This window comes from Cyprinodon tularosa, unplaced genomic scaffold (genome assembly GCF_016077235.1).
Source record: "Cyprinodon tularosa strain WSP-4 unplaced genomic scaffold, ASM1607723v1 ctg46, whole genome shotgun sequence".
Lineage (NCBI taxonomy): Eukaryota > Metazoa > Chordata > Actinopteri > Cyprinodontiformes > Cyprinodontidae > Cyprinodon > Cyprinodon tularosa.
The window spans coordinates 1,834,939-1,858,347 of record NW_024039185.1 but is presented as its reverse complement, the minus strand read 5'-3'; the positions used below and the strand labels follow the sequence as shown (position 1 = coordinate 1,858,347).

Sequence of the window (23,409 nt, the reverse complement as noted above, 5' to 3'; positions counted from 1 at the left end):
GTAATGAGGTGTCTAAATCTTTCTGTTCAGTGAGAAAATTCAACGTTTAAATGTTATGTTTAAATGTTTAAAACATTGAAGTGTCTTTTTTGCTTTTAATTAGTGTCTTGGAGCTCCACACCTTCATTCAGTCCCATACTGGGGGAAATGATAGTGGATGATACAGCGTTACCACAGTGCAACATCACTGGACTAACTTCTGTAAGTTCTACCAGAGCCACTGCTTCAGTCCAGTTTATTACTGATGAATCTGCTTTACAGTTTTTTTGTTTTTTTTTTTAAGTTCCAGGTGTCCATTTTAAGTTAAAGCAACATTTTCTTTTTGTTTTAATTTAAATACCTTTTTAAAAAGACTTGCTTTTATAATTTCTTGGACAACCACTTGTATCCTGGGGAGTCTGTCTTAAAATCTTAAAATAAGTATCTTTAAAATACAGCAGTATAACCTGCCATTGCAAAAAAAAAAAAAATGTTAATGAATACTCATTTAAAAATTATATTGTTCATAGAAATACCTGGTGCCTGCTGTTAATACTTTATACCAGGGGCGGATTTAACATTAGGCTAAACTGGGCAGTTGTGTAGCTCCCGAAGTTCCTGGGGGGGCCCATAAAACTCCTTTTACATGTATGATTTTACTTATTTGTGCACATTAATTAGTTTTGATAAAAATTCTTTTGTTAAAAGGCCATCAGAATGCTTATAATATTAAGTGTTTCTTTGTCAGCTGAGCACATTGCCAATATGAAAATTAAAAAGGGAGAAAAGAAAACATAGAGAGAAAAACTGCATTAAAAGGGGTAAGAAGAGAGGGACAAAAGGTAGAAAAAAATCATGTACGTCTATTCAATAAAAATTTCTGTATCTGTATAATGGGTCTGTTTTATGAGTTGCCTTCCCAATTCAGAAGGCCCCATGCCTGTCTTTGCCTAGGGCCCCAAATTTCCTAAATCCGCCCCTGCTTTATACCATTCCATTTTGTCAACGTGACACATTTTCTTATTTAATCACGTTTTGTTCTGCTTCAAATGGGTTTCATTAGCATGTGCTTTTTTTCTTTATTACCAGGAAAAGGGCTCACAGAGTGATGGATATTCTTATGTACATAACACATTCCATCTCATTAGTATCATATGGCCAATGCACACTCCTCTAATGATTTGTGTTTCTAATCGGAGGGCAGAAAATGCTTCTTTTTTTCTTGCATGTCTACCAGAAAATGGTCTACAATATAGAGAGCTTTTTTTGGTATATATGGATTCATGATGATCCGTTCTTAAACAAAGATGCCAGTTTTATCCACTGTTTTCTAACAAGGAGCTTTGGAGCAATTTTTTACCCTCTTAAACATCCTGTTCAACATCTATGGTTTGTGATGATCTTAGATTCCAAGTAACAGATGTTCTAATTTTATACTTAGATTTGTTTTTGCTCAGTTTGAGATTACTGTACTGTATCAAAACAGGAATTCATTTTGCAGCCTTTTTTGCCTTTACACAGAGAGCCAATAAATACAGTACATATCTTCTGCATAGTGAACCATGATAAACAGTATCCTGCTGAAGCAGTTGCATTTCTATTTCACTACCAGTAAAAAAAGCTCCGGTCACTTTTTGAATTGTAACTTATTCATGTCAAATCACTAAAACAGCTTCCCTGTAACTTCTTCTGCTGGTTTGTCTAACTATAAATTCACTAGTTTTTTCCCACCTGACAACATATGTACAACTATTACTGTACATTCACATCGGCTCCAACCATTGATAAAACACCCCCCTTTGTCCCTTTTTAGTCCCAATCAAAGTTTTCTCCTGTCACTAAGCAGAGGTCAAGAGGGGGTCGGTATATCTTGGCGGCTACTCTAATTGATTGGGCTGCAAACAGAGAAATATGGGCTAGTTGTCTACAAACGCGTCACAGAGACTGGTCCAATCTGTGAGATTTCCAAAGAATTTACCCTTATGCAGATACCGTGAACTACACATGATAATTTGAGGTTAAAGCCCTTGTAATCTGTATCTATGTACTGTTTTCTACTAATTGTCATGTCTCCTGGCCTTTTAGGGAACCTACTACTATGTGCAGGTTTCAGCCTACAATATGAAGGGCTGGGGCCCTCCAAAGGTTTCCACCCCAGCCTGTGCTGCACCATCCAGTAAGTCTCCATTTCTTTTCATGTTGAAGTATAGAAAGAGAAAAAATCAACAGACCACTACTGAAGGGGACCTCCTGTCTATATGATAGGTTGGTCAGATATTATTGAAAAATAGAAATACCAAGAAATGATGGTTCATGTTGGTTTCCTGCATCATGTTCATTCATGATGGACATCTACAGTACAGTTCCTCCACATTTCAGTGCTGCTGTGTTGGGCTCCGTTGGGTAATGAGACACTGTTAGGTGATAGGAGGACAGTGATTTCTTTTTCAGGTTACAGAATCCATTTTGGGATTATCTGTTAGATCCTGCTGGATGCCCTCAGGATGTGATATTTATTCAATGCTTAATTGATACTAGAGAGTTCACAGTTTGCATTATCCCCACTACCATTATACCAACAGCAGTGGCCTAAACTGTTGATGCAGGGCAGAATGGATCCATTCTTCCAGGTTTTTCTACCTGTTCTGAACAAACCAGCTAAATATATCCAGCTTTAATCAAGACTCCTCATAACAGGCAACATTTTTCTAATCTATTATTGTTCAGGTTTTGAAAGTCTTTATAAACTGTAGCCTCAACTTCATGTTTTCAACCAACAGAAGTGGCTCTGGATGTGGCATTGTGTTGATGTAGTCTGCTTCAGATTTGCCTTGTTGTGCTATCAGATATGGTGGTCAGTGGCTCTTTTAGCTGCTATTTTCTGTATCGTTTGGAACTTGTCAAGACATTCTCCTCTGACCTTTTCATTTAATCAATGGATTTTTTCCCTTTTGCTCTTTTTCTGTCAACCCAAGGTCAATCAGCATGAAACTCTTAGTAATGGCAATATGGGCTTTCTGGAAAGGTGTTTCAGAGGAGGGTCCGCATGGACTTTACTCACAAAGAAGGCTGAGTGGGTATTCAGGGTCCCTTTCTAAATGACAGTGAAAGTAACCATGGTCTCAATATGGCGTGTAGGCCTGGGTGGCAGCTTCAAGTGCCAGCCGGGCCTACACACCATACAGAGCTGTGGTTCAGCCAAGACAATAATCGTGAAGTCATGTGTAACAGCTGAGGTGTTAAACACTCCACTGTTCAATCTTCTTTCTTTCTTTCTTTCTTTCTTTCTTTCTTTCTTTCTTTCTTTCTTTCTTTCTTTCTTTCTTTCTTTCTTTCTTTCTTTCTTTCTTTCTTTCTTTCTTTCTTTCTTTCTTTCTTTCTTTCTTTCCTTGAAAGAATAAGAACTGACTTTAATGATTATTGCTGCTGTTAAACATGTACATTTTCTCCCGTGGTTACATCCCCACTACGACAAAGAGAACAAGCTGAACACCCTATCTCTGTGGGTATATTGGTTCTCTCCTGGCACATCTGGGGAACACATGAGCATGTTTGTGCTCATCAGCAAAAACTGTTTTTCAACGAGTGTGTGTATATGGTCTTGGTTTAGAGAAACTAGGCTTTCCCTCTCCCTCCTTTTTTTTCTACTGACCCACCTCCCTCCATTCCTCTCCTGGAGCTAATTTAGATGTTGCATGTTTATGTTTTCCATTTGGGCCTACCACTGGAAATATTTGCATGTCTGTGCTGCAGCAAGCGGGACAGCCCCAACAGTGGGGGCCTTATACCAGCCCGTAGACGCCCATTAAAGGGTCCGCTTGTCTTGTCGGGATAGCCACCTTTCCGGGAATAGAGCTCACCGTGTTTCAGGCCCATTCAGCCTCCAGGGGGGGGGGGTTCAGGAGGGGGGTGGGGTTTGGGATGAGAGAGATGGTTGGCTATCGCTGACTCATCCTCCTTTATTCACACACAAAATGTGCTGAAGTGTTTTTTTTTTTCCTGAAAAGCCATTCCTGTATAACAACAGGAATTGTGTGTTAATCCTTTTTGTGTGGTTGGATGATTTACAGTAGGTAAAGGTCATATTAGTAATAACAAAAGTGGGAAGATGAATACATGTGCAGTAAATCTTTCTTTCAGGCAGCTGGAACAGAGTAACTTATTTTTATTAATACCCTGCAAAAGCTATGCTTGGAAATGACGAATTATTATTTATTTTTATTTATTTATTTAATCGGTAGATTCTGATCGGTAGATGTTGACATAAATGTCTGTGTCCAGCCTGCCTAATTCCAACAGCTCGTTATCAGTGTTTTCTAAAATGTTTCTTTGACATGTTTCTTCAAGGCATGACCTTGCATTAGAAGAAACATGTCAAAGAAACATGCATGGGTAGTGCAAAGCATGACCTTGCATTAGATGAAAAAGAAATTCTTTTTTTATCATTATGCACCAAGAAACTATAACAGCTCTAAAGTGGCTTTATGTGTCAAACTAAAGTGTAAGGGAGTTCAAACATAGTTTGAAATATTGATTCATATGAATTCAACTATCTTTATCTGATAATCCTAAATAAAATCTAGTGCAACAATTAGCCTTAAAGTCACCTAAATAGATAACATTCTGCTTTCCACGTATGTGTCATTTAGCCTCAATATAAATAAGGTTTGTCCGTAAAGGTCATATTTTGCACTATCCATGCACGGACATGTAAAAAGTGCCAAAAGGCAGACATGCAAAAACCCGTGTATGGATACAACTCTATAATGAACAACCCCCTTTATCACATCATCCCTGCATTTTAATATGGTTTCAACAGGTATGCTGTATTTCATGAGGGACACAGAAAGCCAATTACCTTGATAATTGATGGAGCTAGATTCCTCTCCTTAAGAGACATCTAGATCTGTATTCAACTGAAGGTCTGTAGAAAAGTTTTATTTACAAAGCAGATCTACTTACAAAATTGGGTAACATTTGGTTGCAAATCTGGTGGAAAAATAACCCAGAGAACTTGGTGCTGTAATCACTTTGTTTTCACATATTTCTTAAACAAATTGAAGTAAACCATTTTGATTTTGAATAAAATATGTTGCAGTTTTCAATTGAAGAGTAAAACAATGTTGATCATAACGGATGTGAATACCTTTGGATGAATTTTTATTTTTTATGATAATTTTTGAGTTTTGACCGACTGTGTTTATGCAGTGAATGTGTTTCCTAATCAAAAATACAAAATTTTGGTTGATATTCTAACTTTAGGGATTATTTTCAATTCTCAATCCAACAACGTGTCTAGGGCTGCAACTAACGATTATTTTAAAAATCGATGAATCGGCCGATTATTTTTTCGAATAATCGATGAATCGGACAAAACATTTTTTTTATATTAACCTCTTTATTCCAAAATAAACATTTTAGACAGAACAAACAAGCACACAAGTACAGGTTGCTCATTAACTGTACTGGTGCAATATGAAAAATAAATGTTTGTGTCAAAACTACGCAAACTTACATGAGAAATGTAGCTGAACATCCACAAAATATAGGGTACTTTGTTTCAAAAAGCGCAAAAAGAGACAGGCATTTTTGTTTTTTAAAGCCTCTAAGGGGTTCAAACAATAGGCCCCCCCATTTCAACAAATACATTTTTTTTAGACTAGAAGAGTTCTGCCTTTTAAGACAGGAAAGTATAGCAGTTAAAGTTGCTAGTTGAGAAAATACTTAACCATAGAGATAAAAATAGCCCTGTGATTCAAATTATAAATTGTATTTGGAATAAAAATGAGAGAACTAGGGGTGCTAAAAAACACATCCTCCAAAGACAGATATTTACATGGGAATTTGGCATATAATTAATTGACATATTACTGATCTTGCTGGATTTTATTCTGCTTTACTTCCATAAATTGCAGGATCTTCTTTTCTTTATCTTTGCCAGAAGATTTAAACTTTAAAAGCCCTGCCCTCATAATTTGCAAGTTAATTTATTTATAAAGTAAATATAAACGCTGCTTAAAGGGATAGTTCGGTATTTTTGACATGAATCTGTATGGCATCCCCATCACCAGTGTCATGCAATCACACTGACTTACCCCTGGCAGCGTCCTGTGAGCAGAGTTCTCGTCCAGTTTTGGTCAAGCCGAAAGTAGTCCGGCAGGTTTGCTAGAGCCAGCGAAATAAAACGTTTCTCTTCCCAAAACATTATGTGTTCAAAAGAGCGATATTTTTGCATCCCAAAAACATTGTAGTGGAAAAAGTCACACGTCGTTATCAATTGGTCCTATTTTCTCTCTGTTTGTATCAGTGCGCGCCGTCATTCAGACAGCGAGCTCAACAACAGCCAGATGCATGTCTCCCTCCGCCTAGCTCCTAGCTGGGCGGAGGGAGACATGCATCTGGCTGTTGTCAGGTTAGTAGGCCCTAGCTGTCTGAATGACGGCGCGCACTGATACGAACAGAGAGAAAATAGGACCAATTGATAACGACGTGTGACTTTTTCCACTACAACGTTTTTGGGATGCAAAAATATCGCTCTTTTGAACACATAATGTTTTGGGAAGAGAAACGTTTTATTTCGCTGGCTCTAGCAAACCTGCCGGACTACTTTCGGCTTGACCAAAACTGGACGAGAACTCTGCTCACAGGACGCTGCCAGGGGTAAGTCAGTGTGATTGCATGACACTGGTGATGGGGATGCCATACAGATTCATGTCAAAAATACCGAACTATCCCTTTAAGCTAATTCAAATGAAATTAAAAGTAAAATAAGTAGCCAAACTTATCCCTGTCTGTAACCTACTAACACGGTAAGGAAAGCATCAGATGAGCTACCTGAGAAACTAACGTTACGTTTCCCCACTTTAAAACCAAACAAACATGGTTACTCATCCTGCTGATCAGCTCTCATCACTGCCATTGAAGGCTCCAACGTGTTTTCTTTTCAGGTGCTGCTACATAACAGTGGTGCTTCCTTTTTTCACTTTACAAAGCGCAGGCTATTTTAATTATTGTGATCAATTTGCGCCATCAATCCCGGCGCATGCGCGCTTCATTTTCAGTCTTGACGCTGAGGGTAAACTCCTCACTAATATCCTGCGGCTCTGACTGCACGCTCAGAGCGATTCCCGTAGGAGAGGGAGAAAGGGGGATGGGGGAGGCGCCCCACAGCAGGCAAAAGCCGCCAGTGACACCGTAAAAAGTCGCCAGATTTGTCACTAGTCGCTTTTTTGAAAAATAGTCGCTGGAGGGGTCTGAAAAGTCGCTGAGTTGGCAACACTGCAACTGCGGCGCTGACTCGCTTCGCCATAGTTTTTTTCTTCCCCCGGAGGACGGCGGCGGCGGATGACGCATTAATCGCGCGACACAACTAATCGATGATGAAATTTTATCGATTCGTTGTTGCAGCCCTAAACGTGTCCGAGACATATTTTGCATATATCTATCTATCTATCTATCTATCTATCTATCTATCTATGTATCTATCTATCTATGTATCTATCTATCTATCTATCTATCTATCTATCTATCTATCTATCTATCTATCTATCTATATATATATATATATATATATATATATATATATATATATATATATATATATATATATATATATATATATATATATATATATATATATATATATATATATAGGAACCAGCACCCCTCGCAACCCCACTTGGGATTAAGCATGTCTGAAGGATGGATGGATGGATATATATTTATGATTGAAAATTTCATCAAACTGACCTACTATAGAAAATAACTGTCATATAACACAGTAAAATATTGTGTGAGTCGTTCTGTTGGTGTCTCTTACAAAATGTCAAACACTGCTGTTTTAATCACCACTTCCTCTCTACTAGTCATATAATACAGTAAATACAATAATCTCCCTTGGATTTTGTCTTGTTTCTGTAGGCTGGAGAGATATCGATGGCCACCCTCCACGCCAGAGAGGCCAGAAGGAAGCACTCGACCAGCTGCTTGGACAGATTAAAGAAGCTCATCGTCACTGTGCCTGCCATGGTATTAAGACATTTATCAGTGCAAGGCTTTAGGTTTTAGGATTCTATCACTTATCATGTATTATAATTATTTCTGGATTCAGCTTTTACAGTTTTGAGCTAAATTAATCAATTTTAAAACGTTACCTTGGAGTCACATTCCCAACATCAGCATGTTTACTGTATGTTCATTTATCAGGCAATAAGATTAAGTCTTTTAAAGACATTGGTCCATCTATGTTTAGGTTTTTTTATGTTTGATTTTTGTTGAAATTGCAATATTCCAATTATTGCAATTTCAATTAGATTTACATTAATTTTAGATTTGATTATGCTCATTTTAAAACTGTGAGTCTGCTCTTCAAACCTTTTTTTATTTTACCGTAAACCTAATATTAAGCTAAATAAACCTCTGTTCAAATGGATCAATAAATGAAATAAAAACTGGGGGTACTGTAAAGTAAGAGAGAGAATATGATTAACCTCAGTGATTTAGATTAAAATTACTTAACCTCTAACGCCCGATTGCACAAAGCCTCTCTGGGTTTTATTCAGCTCAATGATGGCAAAATTACGAACATTTCATGCACCACACGATACGGAGAAAATGGCTGAATCTGGTGCAATACAGTCAAGCTCTCCAATATCACTGGTTTATTCAAATTAAGTCTTGATACATTAAAATAAATTGTAATATGCTATGATGGCAATAATATGTGGTTTTAATGGGAGATACTGCATGCTTCAGGTCACAACAGGGGAGCTTGTTGCTCTACAAAATGACACTTTCAAGATTCTGTTCATCTCTAAAGACACAATTTCCCTGCTAGGTATTTAAGGGGAAATAATTAACTGTTTAATTTTCCATTTGTAAAACTGAATGAACAATTTGAAATGGGAAAAGTCAAAAGTTGGCTAAAAGATTGCTGCTAAAGGTGTTACATAGATTTATTTGAAATGCAGGATTATTTAAGATTATTTAATACGGTTTGAATGATTAATAATGATAAAAGATATAAAAATGTGACAAACTGAAGAAAAACATATTTTCAAGAAACACCAAACAGTGCAGCAAAATGTATCATTAGATCAAACATCATAGGAAACAGTGAAATTCTGTTAATATGGTGCAGTAATGAAGTCCTCTGCAATGAAGCCTGTCAGTTTCTCCACTGTTGCCGAACAGAGATGCACTTTCAGCTACGTTCTGAGTCATGCGCTGCAAAACATGTTGGAGTAAGAAAGCAGTGCTGGGGACAGCTCAGCTTTGCAGGTGTAACACATTTCACTAATCACTGTGTTTCATTTCACCTTGACAGACACTTTACAATCTGAGGCATGACAAGTACTTCACGCTCCACACATGTTAAGAAGGCATGTCACCTCTCCTCTGTCTTAGCAACCCGAGCAACCCAGACCCCCTCTTCCTCCTTTTTGAGTCTTTCCATGACTCAGCCCTCGCTGCTGAATACTTCTCTCTCTGTGACAAAATGCAGATCAACATCTCTCACACTCAAGCTGTTTATATCCCCAACACTGCCGGCTGTACGCCAGTCCCATAAGTGTCAAAACCGGTCCACACTGACCAGCTTCGTTTGACAGTGAGCTGCATTTACCGTTGAGCAAAGTTGTCTTCCCAAGCCCAAACACGCCTCCCCACTTACTATTGTCCTCTGTGGCCATACTGCATTAGCAGTGGGCTGAGATAGACTATAATAGTCAGTATTGAGCAGGTTCTGGGCTGTCAGACTGCGACTGATTGAGCTTGAGAGTTCAGGCACAGTAGTCAAGGTGGCATGTCCCCTGGGTCATGTTTGTTATTTCTGTAACAGACAAGTCTCAGGCTGGAGTCTGAGGAGAGCATAAATTAACACTGACTACTGCTGCCTCCCTTTTGCACCCCCCACGGCGAACTAGCCGTCTTGTCTACCATTCACACATATACTGTAAACTAGCACGGAAAGATAGACGGGCTCGCACACAGAAACAGGCACACGAACGGACACAAATATCCAAACACATGCTCTCTCGTTCAACTCTCCCACTTCTCCGACCATGAGTCCCCCCCTCCCTCATCACAGCGCGCCTTATGGCACACACCTCCTTCTCCCTCTTGTCCAAACACTATTAATTAAACTGTGAAAGAGGCCTTGACTAACACAGGCTCCCCAGCAGTCGGCCCTACTTGTCTGTCTTACTCAGTGTCAAACAGGGACGGAGGCCAGGAGGACTGGAGCTCAACAGAGCCACAAGTGGCATGCCATTTTGATGGGATGGGGATGGGGGGGCAAGAGGTGCTGGGTTTTTTTTTGTGTTACTTTACCTTGAGACGTCTGCCTGAAAAAAAAGGAGCTCTTTTTGCACATAAGAAGGGCTCTATTGACTTTAAGTGACCCATAGCTAAAGAGAGATCACCTTGGACGAGAGGGGGTCGGATTTTTTTTTTTTTTGTGTGTCCAATGAGCTTGGAGGTTCGTTATCTGTCCTAGAGGAACCATACAAGCATCTACCTACATAAATGTATACCCCTCCCTCTCTTAACTCCAAACCCCTTGTGGCCCACTAAAAATAAACATGTCCCCATAGACCTAACTGACCTACCTGTCAGCTAATGGGTAAAGGTTAAGACACAAATGCATGAATTAGCCAAGTTTCTGGTGTCTACACATAGAGCTGCTCAAGGCTCGCTATAGACGGTGCATGTAAACAGACAGACACATGTACACTCAGTTAGTGATCCCCTGAGAGTTTTAGAGCTAGTGGTTCCCTGTAGACCAATAGTCTGCTGTTGGCAGCCGGCATGACTGTTAAATTGTGCCGCACCACACTGAGGCATTAAATGTTAAGAAACATTCGGCCATGTTTTTGGACCTGTCAGGTTTGCTGTCAGTCACCTAACAGCCTGTCGCTGGATGAGGTATTTCTGGACCTGGTCTGGACAGAAAGGTCTGTTGGTTTAGTGAGGAAAATTGGACAGTCAGTCCGAGTTATGGTTTAAGAATCATGAGAACTCTGGCTGTAATGCTGCCTTTCAATTCATACTAATTAAACATTTGGTCATATTACAACCACCAACTTTGAAACTTCCCACTGCTTTTATGCTTTGCTTTGTAATAGTCTGTTTTTCCTTCAGTTAAACCCAAATAAAATACATTGGAGTTGGTAATTTTTTTTAAAGAAGCTTCTTTTCCATCGGCTCCATTTGACTCCAGCTCTACTCCACCCCACCAGTTTCAAACATTGCTGCTTTTTCTTTTGTTTTTTTTTGGCTCTACTCTGTACCAGTTCTGAAAAAGCAGCAGAGTCGAACCAGGCCAAGTGGAACAGGTGGAAAAAGGGTAGAAATGTCAAAAGTTCTTGGTACATGCATAAATTTGCATGCCACCTTTTGACCTGTTTACTGACCTGACCTTAATCTGTTGCAAAATAACAAATCAGTTTGATTTTTTATTTTTCCACAGAGCAATGCAAAGCTCCAGCACAAGGTAGGAAGCACTCTGTATCCAAAAGCCTTCGGCACCTCTTCCAACCCACCAGCAAATTCGTCAAAAGCTTGAAAAGGTAAGTTTCCAACATTAAACAGCATTAAATGTTTATCTTCAAGAATGTTTAAATGTATAGTTCTGTCTATGTTATGAGCTGTGTGTCAGTGTTTTTGGTAATAACTGATTTGTTTTTATTCCTATTGTTTTTATTATTATTATTATTATTATTATTATTATTATTATTATTATTTTTATTATTATTATTATTGTTATTATCTGGACATATTTTAGTGTATTAGTTTTTCAGAGCCTTAATAATTCAAGCAGCAGCTTTTTGAACTTGACATGTGTTTCTTTCCAGAGGTCTCTATCTTACCTCCATATTCTACAGAGATGACAATGTGTTGGTGACTCCAGAAGATCAGATTCCTATTGTGGAGATAGAAGATTCATATTCCAGCACCCTTATGCAGGACTTTCTTTGGTTTACCAAGGTAGGAAAATGACAAATGAAAAAAATGACAACTAAATGTAATTCAGAGACACCTTTCTGAAAATAATCTAATCTGTTATCTTTTACTGGGTAAATCATATGCCTTAATATCAGTAACCTGTAAAGAATCAGATCTTTGCATCAAAAGTTGTTTTGAATACTTTTTCACTTTAGAGTTTTTAAAGGTTTCGTTTCCAGTTCCTTATTAAACCCGCTGCATTCAACTCATTTATTTCCAATTTCAAATGCGCTTCAGTTTGCCTGTAAACCATGCAGGCATGAAGGGATTTCTATGGTAAAGGTTTATGATCTAACACGTCTGTCCCTCTAGAGGAAGAGGCATCCTAAAAACTTGATGCAATCACTGTGTTTTGTGCCACAACCTGTTATCCATGTAGGCAGTGTTGTTTTTTTGGTCTCATCAGAGCTCCGATTAGAGCAGTTTATTCTGCTTGTTTGCCGTGTTCCCTATGATCTGTAGTAAACAGATCTTCTTATGCCATTCTTTCGAAAAATAACTTTTTTTTTATATGCCATTCATCAATTAAAAACCAAATTGGACAAGTGCACACAGAAAACAATATTCTACAGGCTAAGCTGTGGATCTCTGAGGCTCCTCTAGAGATAGCATGGGGGTTTTGGTCGTATCTCAAAGCCACAATGAACTGACTCAAGGGCCCCGATTCACTGATGCATTATGTGTAACATAAACATCGTAAACGGCACACTTTATGTTGCTTTATAACTGCATATCAAGTTTTTAATTACAGTGTCAAAGCATATGTGTAGTAGTTAAAAAGGTCTTCATACTTCTCCAAAAGACCCCTTGGCTGAGAACCGCAAGAGATCTTAAGGCATGCTTTATTACCATCATGTCACTATATTATAATGTGTTCCCATTTCTTTGCACAAATGTATAAAAAAAAAAAAACAGCTTAATGCACATAAACAATGTGTATTAATGCTAAAAAGGTGCTCTCTTCGTCCTCTGACGTGGGGCTGGCTCGGAGCTCGTCTGCCTACCTGTGTTTTTCCTAGACGGGGCCGCCTGTGAAGCTGGTTTAACCCTTTAAAGCCTGATCCAAGAATAAAACAAAACAGAAAATTACTTTTTTTTTGGTTTGAATTCCTTATTTGCCCTTTTACCAAAATATGTAAAAAGAAAAAACAGAAATACATTTTTGATATTAATAATTTATTACTATGCGATAAGTCAAGATTATTTTTTGTGTAGTCTTCTACTGGCTGTTATCAGGTATATCTGATTGTGTACAATAGGATTTTGAGCAAAGTTTTTACCATTAAATTATGCAAAAGGTGTCAGATGCAAAACCTTTCAGAAACCGTATGTATCAAATACGATACATTTGGCATTATAGGGTTAACAGTTGCCTTTTGTATCTCTGTTATTTTTTCTTTGTTTGCTTCTGTCTCCTTGAACTCCAGTCGGCCTCGGTAGATGGCCACTCACACTGAATCTGGTTCTGCTGGAGATTTAAAAGGGAGTTTTTTTCCTCTCCACTGTCGCTACAAGCATGTTTGGTGTGAGGGATTGCCTTTGAGTCAATGAGTCAATAAGCCCGCAATCAGCTGGTTTTCCTTAGGTAGAAAACTTTGAATCAAATTGACTGTATGATCTGGTGAACTGTAAAGTGCCTTGTTGTGAATTGGCACCATATGCATAAACTGAATTTAACTGCATAAATTAGCACAGTATTAGGGGACTTACAATATGAGTCTTGCACTTACTAACCTGATGTCTTTAGTGGATTCTGAACTTTTTTGTGTAGTTCTGTTCGGCCTCATGCTTCTTTTGTCTGTCTTGATTACTCCAAGTTTAAACCAAACTCTGAGACATACAGTGATGGTTAGAAGAAAAATGGCTGGACTTGGGGTGACATCAAAAGTCCAGAAAGCTTATAATGACCACTTTAATATCATCAATCTGTTTCAGGTGTCATACTTATGGGAGGAGATATCCTGGCTTCAGCAGTTTCTCAGTGCCTCGCAGTCATCATGTTCATGTACTCTGCAGACCCGTCTAAAGATGCTGCAGGCAGTCTCCCAGCTACAGGTAGCATGATGGTTTGATAATGAAGTATTGATTGCTATCTTTTCATATGTTTTACTTAGTGGTGTTTTTTTTTTTTTTTTTTTCTTCGTTCAGGGAATGCTGGGCACACAGGACCTTGGCCAGGTGTATTTTGAGCCCATCAAAGACAAGCATGGCAATGCCCTGCTGGTCCTCCTGAAGGACATGAGCACCTGCCCCAACCTGGATGGAGTACGCTGGACACAACTTTGTAAACTCCAGCTTCAGCGCAAGTCCATCTCCTCCCCGGAGGAGCCAACCGCCTTGGACATGCTACTTATCACACTTCATGTGAGTTAGACAGAAGGAAGGTCTTGCACCTCTTATTGGAAGTCAGATTAACGTCTGAGGCAGGTATTTTTAGGCTTGCATCAGAGCTTCTTTAGCAGCAAGTAACAATTTGACAGCGGTGGTTCTTGATTAAAAAGCTTCATTCTTTTCTGGGTTTTTTTTCCCCCTTTAATTGAGATATGGTATGATAAAAAGGTGCAGGAGAAGATATTCAGCCAACACCAAAATGCTCCCCATAATACAGTGCCTCAGATGTATTTCATGTTGGAAAACCGAGCCTGTTGTAACACACGAGTATTAGATCTGTGACCTAAACAGTTTGTCCTATTAGAATTACTGACACTCATTGAGACAAAAATTAATCGTCTTTGTGAGAAACAGATTTGCACAGACTAAGATGAATTGATATGTAAAAGGTCAGGTCAGATATGAAGAACATATCTGGTGATCATGAGTGCTCAATATTTTACGCACATTTGTTTGTTTTATGACAAGATTGGATATTCTTTTGATTTTCTCATTATCTTCCCTCTGTTGTAACTGAGAGAGAACCAATGTTTTGTTCACTAAAGGAACAGCGTATGTTACGCCCCTGAAAATGGGGAGGAATAAAAACAATGAGAAGAGATGTTTCCTCAGCGAGAACTTTTACTCTAATAAATATTGGTTTTACAACAATTAACATTTATAAAATCGTACAGAGAGTGCACACATCTTACTAATATAGTATTTACCTGAGGCATAAGTCCTACAACAAACAACAGGTCCTCTGAGATTAACATTATAAAACCAAAACATGTTTATTTTAATAAAAGAAATGAAGCACATCATATAACCCATTAAACAACTAATAAGTAGCTTTGTTCATTAAAAGGTAACTGTTTCCTCACACATTAGAAAAACAACTTTATGCTTCAACACAAACTAGTAATGTAATAAAAACTCTTACAAAAATAAATGTGTGCAAAACCTCCGAAATAAGTGCAAAATACACCACCAAAAGCATTTCTGCGCATCTACAACGATTCAAAATGGCGACGCCCGTTACAACTTTGTGATGGTCGGTGCGTTCTAGCAGTGAGCCAACTGACACGCCCACACTTACACACATCACTACACTTCTGAATAACTTAAATTATAACAAACACATTTAACATTGCTTTAACATGTTAGCTGATTACTAAAATCATGCTAAATATGTTTAACAGTGACAACATACCTGAAAATGGGGAGGAATAAAAACAATGAGAAGAGATGTTTCCTCAGCGAGAACTTTTACTCTAATGAGGAAAAGACCGCGGCATCTCCAGGCATGTGGGCGGAGACAGACAGCGTTATGTCTAGTTCAAGATCGCCTCGTAAACTGTAAATTCACACATCTTAACCACAAATTACACAATCAGGAAGAAAATAAACCATGTAAGGCAAACCACTTTTTAGCGTTTTAACCCTTTTTAAATCAGATGATTTTCCAGATTACCCACTTTTGATTTCTCTTCTTAATGTATTACCGTTTTTTTTAAATAATGAATTCAATAAATTCTCTTATGGTCTAATTGATAATATCTACTATTTTAACTTATCACACTCTCCCCTCCAAAATAAATGTCGTCCCGACATGAAAACAATCAAATCAAACAGTCTCTTTTGAATTTGGATTAAAAATCCTTTTCTACAGACTGATTCTTTTACAGAGGACCAGGATCTCAGTTCAAAAACAACCAACAGTTGTCCTTAACAGTCCATATCTGTTGATTTCCCACTGTATAATCAGTCCATAAACACCATTTCCATATACCCTCGATCAACAGTCCATAAATGTCAATGATCTAGAGGAATAGTCTGTGGAGCAGGCCATGAATTGTCTATGGTGACGCTCTGCACACTGTTCATAGTTCTTGGTAATATGCCAGTGCTGTAGATTCCTGCTCCTGCTCCAGTTTATACATACTTACAAGGTGGTTGCCAGTAGTATGGGTGTAGCGATGGAATCCAGGGGACTAATCCTAACCCAGAATGGACAGGTGACAACTGTGGTGGTGGCTGAATACTGTAGCAGGAAGGGACACCAAGCTGATCGTAGGTCATACGCGTTGGTGGGCGTCTCTGTCTTGGTGGCAACTGGTATGTTGGCTCCTCAGGTTCGGCAGCAGTATTTGATGCAGGAGGGGCCTGTGGTGAGTGATCGGGCAGAGTCACAGCAGGTATGTTTCCTTCTTCATCCAGCATGTTTTTAACAGGTGTGTTGAGCTCCTCCTGCTGCTCTCCAACAAAAGAATGTACCGGTGGCGTAGCAGGGACTGAAACACTCATTTTTACAGGTGGAGGTCTATAGTCAGGATCCATATCTGGTTGAGCACTGCTCTCTTTTGATTCTGCTGGAAATAAGGGGGCTTGAAGTGGCTTATAATGAAGGCCATACTCATCCCCACTATCTTCATCAGACTCTTGTGGTTCAGATGCATGGTGGTACCTCTCTCTTTCCTTGCCTTTGTCATTTTTAGTTACTTCTAGCTGTGTCTCTAATGGTAAGTAGTCACAGGACATAAGCAAGTTCCTGTGCAGGATCCTGGAACGTCCTTTACCCTTTTCTGGTCGCACTTCATAAATCGGCATGTCAGGTCCCATTTGTCTAACCACTGTGTGGATTGTGTCCTCCCAGTAGTTACGGAGTTTCCCTGGGCCTCCTCTTGGTGTCAGGTTTTTAATCAGGACGCGTTCACCAGACTGTAGCACAGAACTCCTGATTTTTGTGTCATACTGTCTTTTACTCCTTTGAGCAGCCTTTTGAGCATGTTCATTTGCAATAGCATATGCTTCTTCCATTCCCTGTTTCCATTTCTCTACATACTCTCGCTGGTTGCTGAAACTTGAGTCCGCATACAAGCCAAAAAGCATATCAACTGGAAGCCTTGGTGATCTACCGAACAGAAGGTAAAATGGTGAATAACCTGTGACTTCACAGCGGGTGCAGTTATAGGCATACACCAGTTTGTTCAGAGATTCCTTCCAGTTTTATTTCTGTGTCTCAGTCAGTGTCTTAAGCATTTGTAACAATGTCCTATTCATTCGCTCCACTTTACCATTTCCCATGGGGTGATAGGGTGTCGTCCTAGACCCAGCCATGTCACTTAGTTTTTTTAACTGAGAGAACAGCTGGTTTTCAAACTCTCCCCCTTGATCGTGGTGGATACGGGTCGGGAACCCAAACTTCAGGGCAAAGTCATTGAAGATGAGATTTGCAGCAGTTTTTCCTGACTTTGACGTGGTGGCATAAGCTTGTGCAAAGCGCGTGAAATGATCAACGATTACAAGGATGTACTCATATCCCCCCTTGCATCTGTCAAGGTGGAGAAAGTCAATACAGACCAGTTCAAAGGGCTGTGTTGTCACAATATTGGTTAGGGGAGCTCTTGTTTCATGGCATGGCTTTTTCTGCTTGAGGCAAGTACAGGCTCTAGTCACATAGTGTTCAATGTCAGAATGCATATACGGCCAAAAGAAGCGATCACGTACCAGAGAAACTGTGCGGTCTACACCCTGATGTCCCATGTTATTGTGCAGTTCTTCAAGCACTGTTTGTTTGTATTGCTCTGGTAGGACCAATTGCTTACGAGAACTTATGGCCCGGTATAAAATACCATCACTTCCTAATGTTAGTTTGTCCCATTCTCTAAAAAGACATCTTGTCTCCGGGCGGAGTGCTTTTATTTCCTGTGGTGACGGTTTTGAATCCGACTGTTTACAAACAAGCATAGGGTGGATGACAGGGTCAGACATTTGCGCCTCTCCTAGCTGATCTTTCGGTATGGGGTTGACTGATGCAGGGGCTTCATCATCTTCGACTGAGACTGACATGCAAACAGCAGAAATTGACCAATTTACATTAGACTCTTCCTGTACCTCAACCGCCTGGATCATGGCGGTGATAGTATCAGGTAGAAGCTCCTTACAACATTCGCTTATCAGTGACTCTACATCCAGCGGCATCCTTGACAAGGCATCTGCATCACCATTCGCTCTCCCTGATCTTTACTTTATTGTAAAGTGAAAATCAGCCAGCTCTGCAACCCATCTGGAGGTGGTCGCATTCAGTTTTGCTGTAGACAAGATGTAGGTTAGTGGGTTGTTGTCGCTATACACAGTAAAGGTTGGTGCGTAGTATAGGTAATCTCGAAACTTCTCTGTGATTGCCCATTTTAGTGCTAGAAATTCGAGCTTGCCTGCATGGTAGTGATAATTCTTCTCCGCTGCTGTTAAGGTGCGAGAGCCGTAAGCAATGACTCTAAGTTTGCCATCTTGGTGCTGATACAATACTGCTCCCAAGCCTTGGTGGGATGCGTCAGTGTGTACAATGAATGGCTGACTAAAATTAGGGAAACCCAACACTGGTGGGTGAAGCAAACAATCAATCAACCATTCCAGTGCCTGTTGGTGTTCATCGGTCCATGTGATTGGTTTAGTTGAGGGCACGACATGACTTATTTTTTTACTTTTAGTTTTCTTTGGGTTGTAACAAACTTGATCTGTATCTGCTTTAAGGAGGTCATACAGACAGTTGGCCTTCCTGGAAAAATCTTTGATGTACTGTCTGTAATAGGTGAGTAGACCAAGCATTTTCCTGAGCTGGCCCACTGTTTTTGGTCTGATGTCTTTCAAAGCTCTAACTGCTTCAAAATCTGCGGGATCAACCCTGCTGCCCTCTGCTGAGATGATTCTGCCCAAATAACGGACTTCAGGTTTGAAGAGGTTACACTTACTTGGCTTGAGTTTGATGCCATGCTCTCTGAGGCGTTGCAACACTTTTCTTACATCGTGCACATGACTGTCAAAGGTTTTACTGAAAACCAGAGTGTCATCCAGATAGGGAATACAGATATTATCCCGGAGTCCTTCCAAACACTCCTCCATGCAACGCTGAAAGGCCGCAGGGGCGTTCATGAGGCCGAATTGCATACGTATCCATTCATAAAGTCCCCATGGGGTAACAAAAGCTGTTAGTGGTCTGCTTTCTTCAGAGATGAATCCCTGGTGGTAAGCTTTTCCTTGGTCTAGGAGAGAGAACCATGAATTACCACCCAAACCATCCATGATGTCTTGGACCCTAGGTATAGGCTGGCGGTCAGGATGGGTCTTCCGGTTCAGATCCCTATAGTCGATACACAACCTGAGGGTGCCATCCTTCTTCCTGACACACACGACAGGGGAAGAGTAGGAAGAATTTGACTTCCTTATCCAGCCTTGTGCTATTAGATCATGGAGGTAGCCCTTCATCTCCTGGTACAGAGGCTTAGGCACTGCTGAGTAGGTGCGTTTGACTGGTTCATTGTCTTTGAGGGATATAGTCATTTGTAATCTTTCGATACAGCCAATATCATTTTCTGATCTGGAGAAGGAATAGCACTCTTCTCTAAGCATTTGTTTAACTACCTGTCTCTGATTCTCAGTCAAGTGACTAACATCTACAGGTGGGTCCCACTGTTCGGTAGAATCACATGAGTTTTGGATGCTGGTATGGTTTACTGAGGCATGTGTTGCAGGTTTTTCAAAAATCTGGGCCGGCAACAAAGTGGTTATGTTTTGTAATGTGCCAATTTCTGTGCGCCCTGGCAAAACAATGTCATGATCTGTTGGGTTAGAAACATCAATGTTGATAACTGGGAAAACCCCTTTCTTTACTTGAACTAACGTGTCATAAAACTCCAGATCATCTGGCCATCTGGGGTGTATGTCTGGTTGGAATAACATAGTCATGTCCTCTTTAAAGGGCAGGGCAGCTACACGGCACTCAATCTGAATGCTGCAGTGTTTTGTGACTGTAACCTTATCTTTCTTAGTTTTCACTGTGTACTCGTCAATCTGCTCTGCGCTAACTGCCTGTATAAATGCTCTTACCTTGTTTCTTTTGAGACTGGGGAACGTTTTTCTCACTGCACTGTACCTTTTTGCCTTTTCTGTTTTTGCAAGGATGTGTTCAATGACATTAAAACCTATGATGGGATGAGACAAACGACAGCCTTTCATCACCAGCACTGGAATGATCAATTCCTTTGTTTTATCGGTTTCAGGGGCAAGTTGGAAAGTTATTTCAATCCATCCCAGATAAGGCATTTCAGTTCCATTTGCTGCAGTCAATGTTAGATCATTTGATGAGTCCAGAATTTCTGAAACATCTCTCAGCCTTTCATTTGATAAGTGCTGCTCCTTCCACCTTTCATCAATTATTGACACTTGAGAGCCTGTGTCCCATAAAGCTTGGAGTTGATGACCATTCAGGTAGCATTCGACCAGACACTGCCTGCCAACTAGCGATGTGACTTTACGAGGGTGGACGACTTGAACTGGGGGGGGTAAATATTGGGTGTTTTTCTCCCTGTAGTCCTTTTGTTCACTCTCACTGTTATTGGTCATGTGAGTGCATTTTCTCTTATGTTCCTCCCAGTGTTGTTTTTGGCATGATCTGGAACAATACAGTGCCTTTTTACAGGATGAGCAAATTTTTTGTGTCCCTAGTGAACCTCCATTGCCACAATTTACACATTTTTGGGACCTTTCACTGGCTATGGTTAACACTCGTCCCGCAGGGGTAACCACTTCCCGTTTAAAGGAGCCTCTCTTGATGGTCTCATTGGTCTGGTTCTGCACCCTGCCTGGAAATGTTCTCCACTCCCACATCGGTAGCAATGCATGCAACGTTCATCTGTGCCAGCCTGTTGGCAACCAAAACACTTCCTTGGAGTATATGCAGGGCGGTTAGGGCGCAGGTGAGGTGCATACTGAGGCTGCATTGTTGCAGGTGCTTGAGGCTGGCTGTAGTTGTGATAATATAGCTGTTGTGGTGGTACAGGTGGCTGTGGCTGAAACATAGGCTGCTGTAATGTCTCCTTAATCTGAGCTATCTCTGCGGAAAGGCCTTGTAGAGACGCAACACCTGTTTTAAGTTCTGCTAATTCTGTCAACAGTTCAGGGGGTACCTTTACTTTGGCTTCCTGCACATGGCTCTTTGCAGGGGGCTTTTCCTCTGACTGGACGACACTTGCGCTTGTAACTGGGTGTGGAGCACTAAACCTCTTCTTGTTCCTTCTTTCTGTCTCATTAGCGCAGGCAATGTTTAACTTCTCAAGCAAAAGCTCATCTGCCGTCTTAGTGTCTACCAAGAGGGGCTGCATACACTATATTGCCAAAAGTATTTGCTCACCTGCCTTGACTCACATATGAGCTTAAGTGACATCCCGTTCCTAATCCATAGGGTTCAATATGACGTCGGTCCACCCTTTGCAGCTAGAACAGCTTCAACTCTTCTGGGAAGGCTGTCCACAAGGTTTAGGAGTGTGTTTATGGGAATTTTTGACCATTCTTCCAGAAGCGCATTTGTGAGGTCGCACACTGATGTTGGACGAGAAGGCCTGGCTCTCAGTCTCCGCTCTAATTCATCCCAAAGGTGTTCTATCGGGTTGAGGTCAGGACTCTGTGCAGGCCAGTCAAGTTCATCCACACCAGACTCTGTCATCCATGTCTTTATGGACCTTGCTTTGTGCACTGGTGCACAGTCATGTTGGAAGAGGAAGGGGCCAGCTCCAAACTGTTCCCACAAAGTTGGGAGCATGGAATTGTCCAAAATGTCTTGGTATGCTGAAGCATTCAGAGTTCCTTTCACTGGAACTAAGGGGCCAAGCCCAGCTCCTGAAAAACAACCTCACACCATAATCCCCCCTCCACCAAACTTTACACTTGGCACAATGCAGTCAGACAAGTACCGTTCTCCTGGCAACCGCCAAACCCAGACCCGTCCATCAGATTGCCAGATGGAGAAGCGCGATTCGTCACTCCAGAGAACGCGTCTCCACTGCTCTAGAGTCCAGTGGCGGCGTGCTTTACACCACCGCATCCGACGCTTTGCATTGCACTTGGTGATGTATGGCTTGGATGCAGCTGCTCGACCATGGAAACCCATTCCATGAAGCTCTCTGCGCACTGTTCTTGAGCTAATCTGAAGGCCACATGAAGTTTGGAGGTCTGTAGTGATTGACTCTGCAGAAAGTTGGCGACCTCTTCGCACTATGCGCGTCAGCATCCGCTGACCCCGCTCCGTCAGTTTACGTGGCCTACCTCTTCGTGGCTGAGTTGCTGTCGTTCCCAAACACTTCCATTTTCTTATAATACAGCTGACAGTTGACTGTGGAATATTTAGGAGCGAGGAAATTTCACGACTGGATTTGTTGCACAGGTGGCATCCTATCACAGTTCCACGCTGGAATTCACTGAGCTCCTGAGAGCGACCCATTCTTTCACAAATGTTTGTAAAAACAGTCTGCATGCCTAGGTGCTTGAATTTATACACCTGTGGCCATGGAAGTGATTGGAACACCTGATTCCAATAATTTGGATGGGTGAGCAAATACTTTTGGCAATATAGTGTATCTATCCTAATACTGTCATTCTGGAGTCCCGTAAGTATGGTATGTAAACACATACGCTGGACAAGAGCTGGATCATACTTAAGCCCTGATTCTGACTCTTGGGATGCAAACAGTACTTTTTGCCTTAGGTCCAAAACTCTCATGAGAAAACTTTGAGGGGTTTCTTTGCTATGTTGTGCTTCAGAAGCAAGCTGCTTATAAAGCTCTGTAGCACTCTTCTCTTGGAAATGGGACCGCAAAATGCGCCTTAGTGTGGGAAGTGATAGGTGAGCTTTTCCCTCTAAGTAACTGCGCAGCTGTGAACCGGGGAAGATAGCCCTGATTACGGCATCTGTGATTTCAATCTCAGGATAACCCCTACTTAGCCCATTTTCTATCTGATGAGCAAGGCTAGAAAATGTTAGTTTATCTCTCTGGCCTGGTTCACCAATTTGACCAGAAATCTTAAAGTCTTTGCGCCAGTATGAGCCTGCATGTGACTGAGCACTGGGTGGGAGAGCCTGGCTTACTTGCTGACTGACAGTGCTGTGGGGCTGGTGCACATCATTATCAGCGGTGGTATTTACTGAGGAAACCTGATCAAGTCCCACTTCCTGCCTCTTATTTGTTCCTCCTGGTACCTTTGTTTCACTAGCTGGTTCTG

The 23,409-nt window shown here is 40.7% G+C and overlaps 1 protein-coding gene across 3 annotated transcripts in view; it reads left to right on the top strand.

Moving 5' to 3' along the window:
• LOC119793810 (ankyrin repeat and fibronectin type-III domain-containing protein 1) overlaps positions 1–23,409 on the top strand; it is a 233,314-nt gene that overhangs the window by 199,770 nt on the left and 10,135 nt on the right. For all 3 annotated transcript variants that reach the window (XM_038301085.1, XM_038301084.1, XM_038301083.1), the window contains 7 exons: positions 104–201; positions 2,065–2,155; positions 7,900–8,007; positions 11,447–11,546; positions 11,832–11,964; positions 13,918–14,037; positions 14,131–14,346. In XM_038301085.1, the coding sequence (XP_038157013.1) occupies positions 104–201; positions 2,065–2,155; positions 7,900–8,007; positions 11,447–11,546; positions 11,832–11,964; positions 13,918–14,037; positions 14,131–14,346 (866 nt within the window). The remainder of the gene's footprint in view (positions 1–103; positions 202–2,064; positions 2,156–7,899; positions 8,008–11,446; positions 11,547–11,831; positions 11,965–13,917; positions 14,038–14,130; positions 14,347–23,409) is intronic.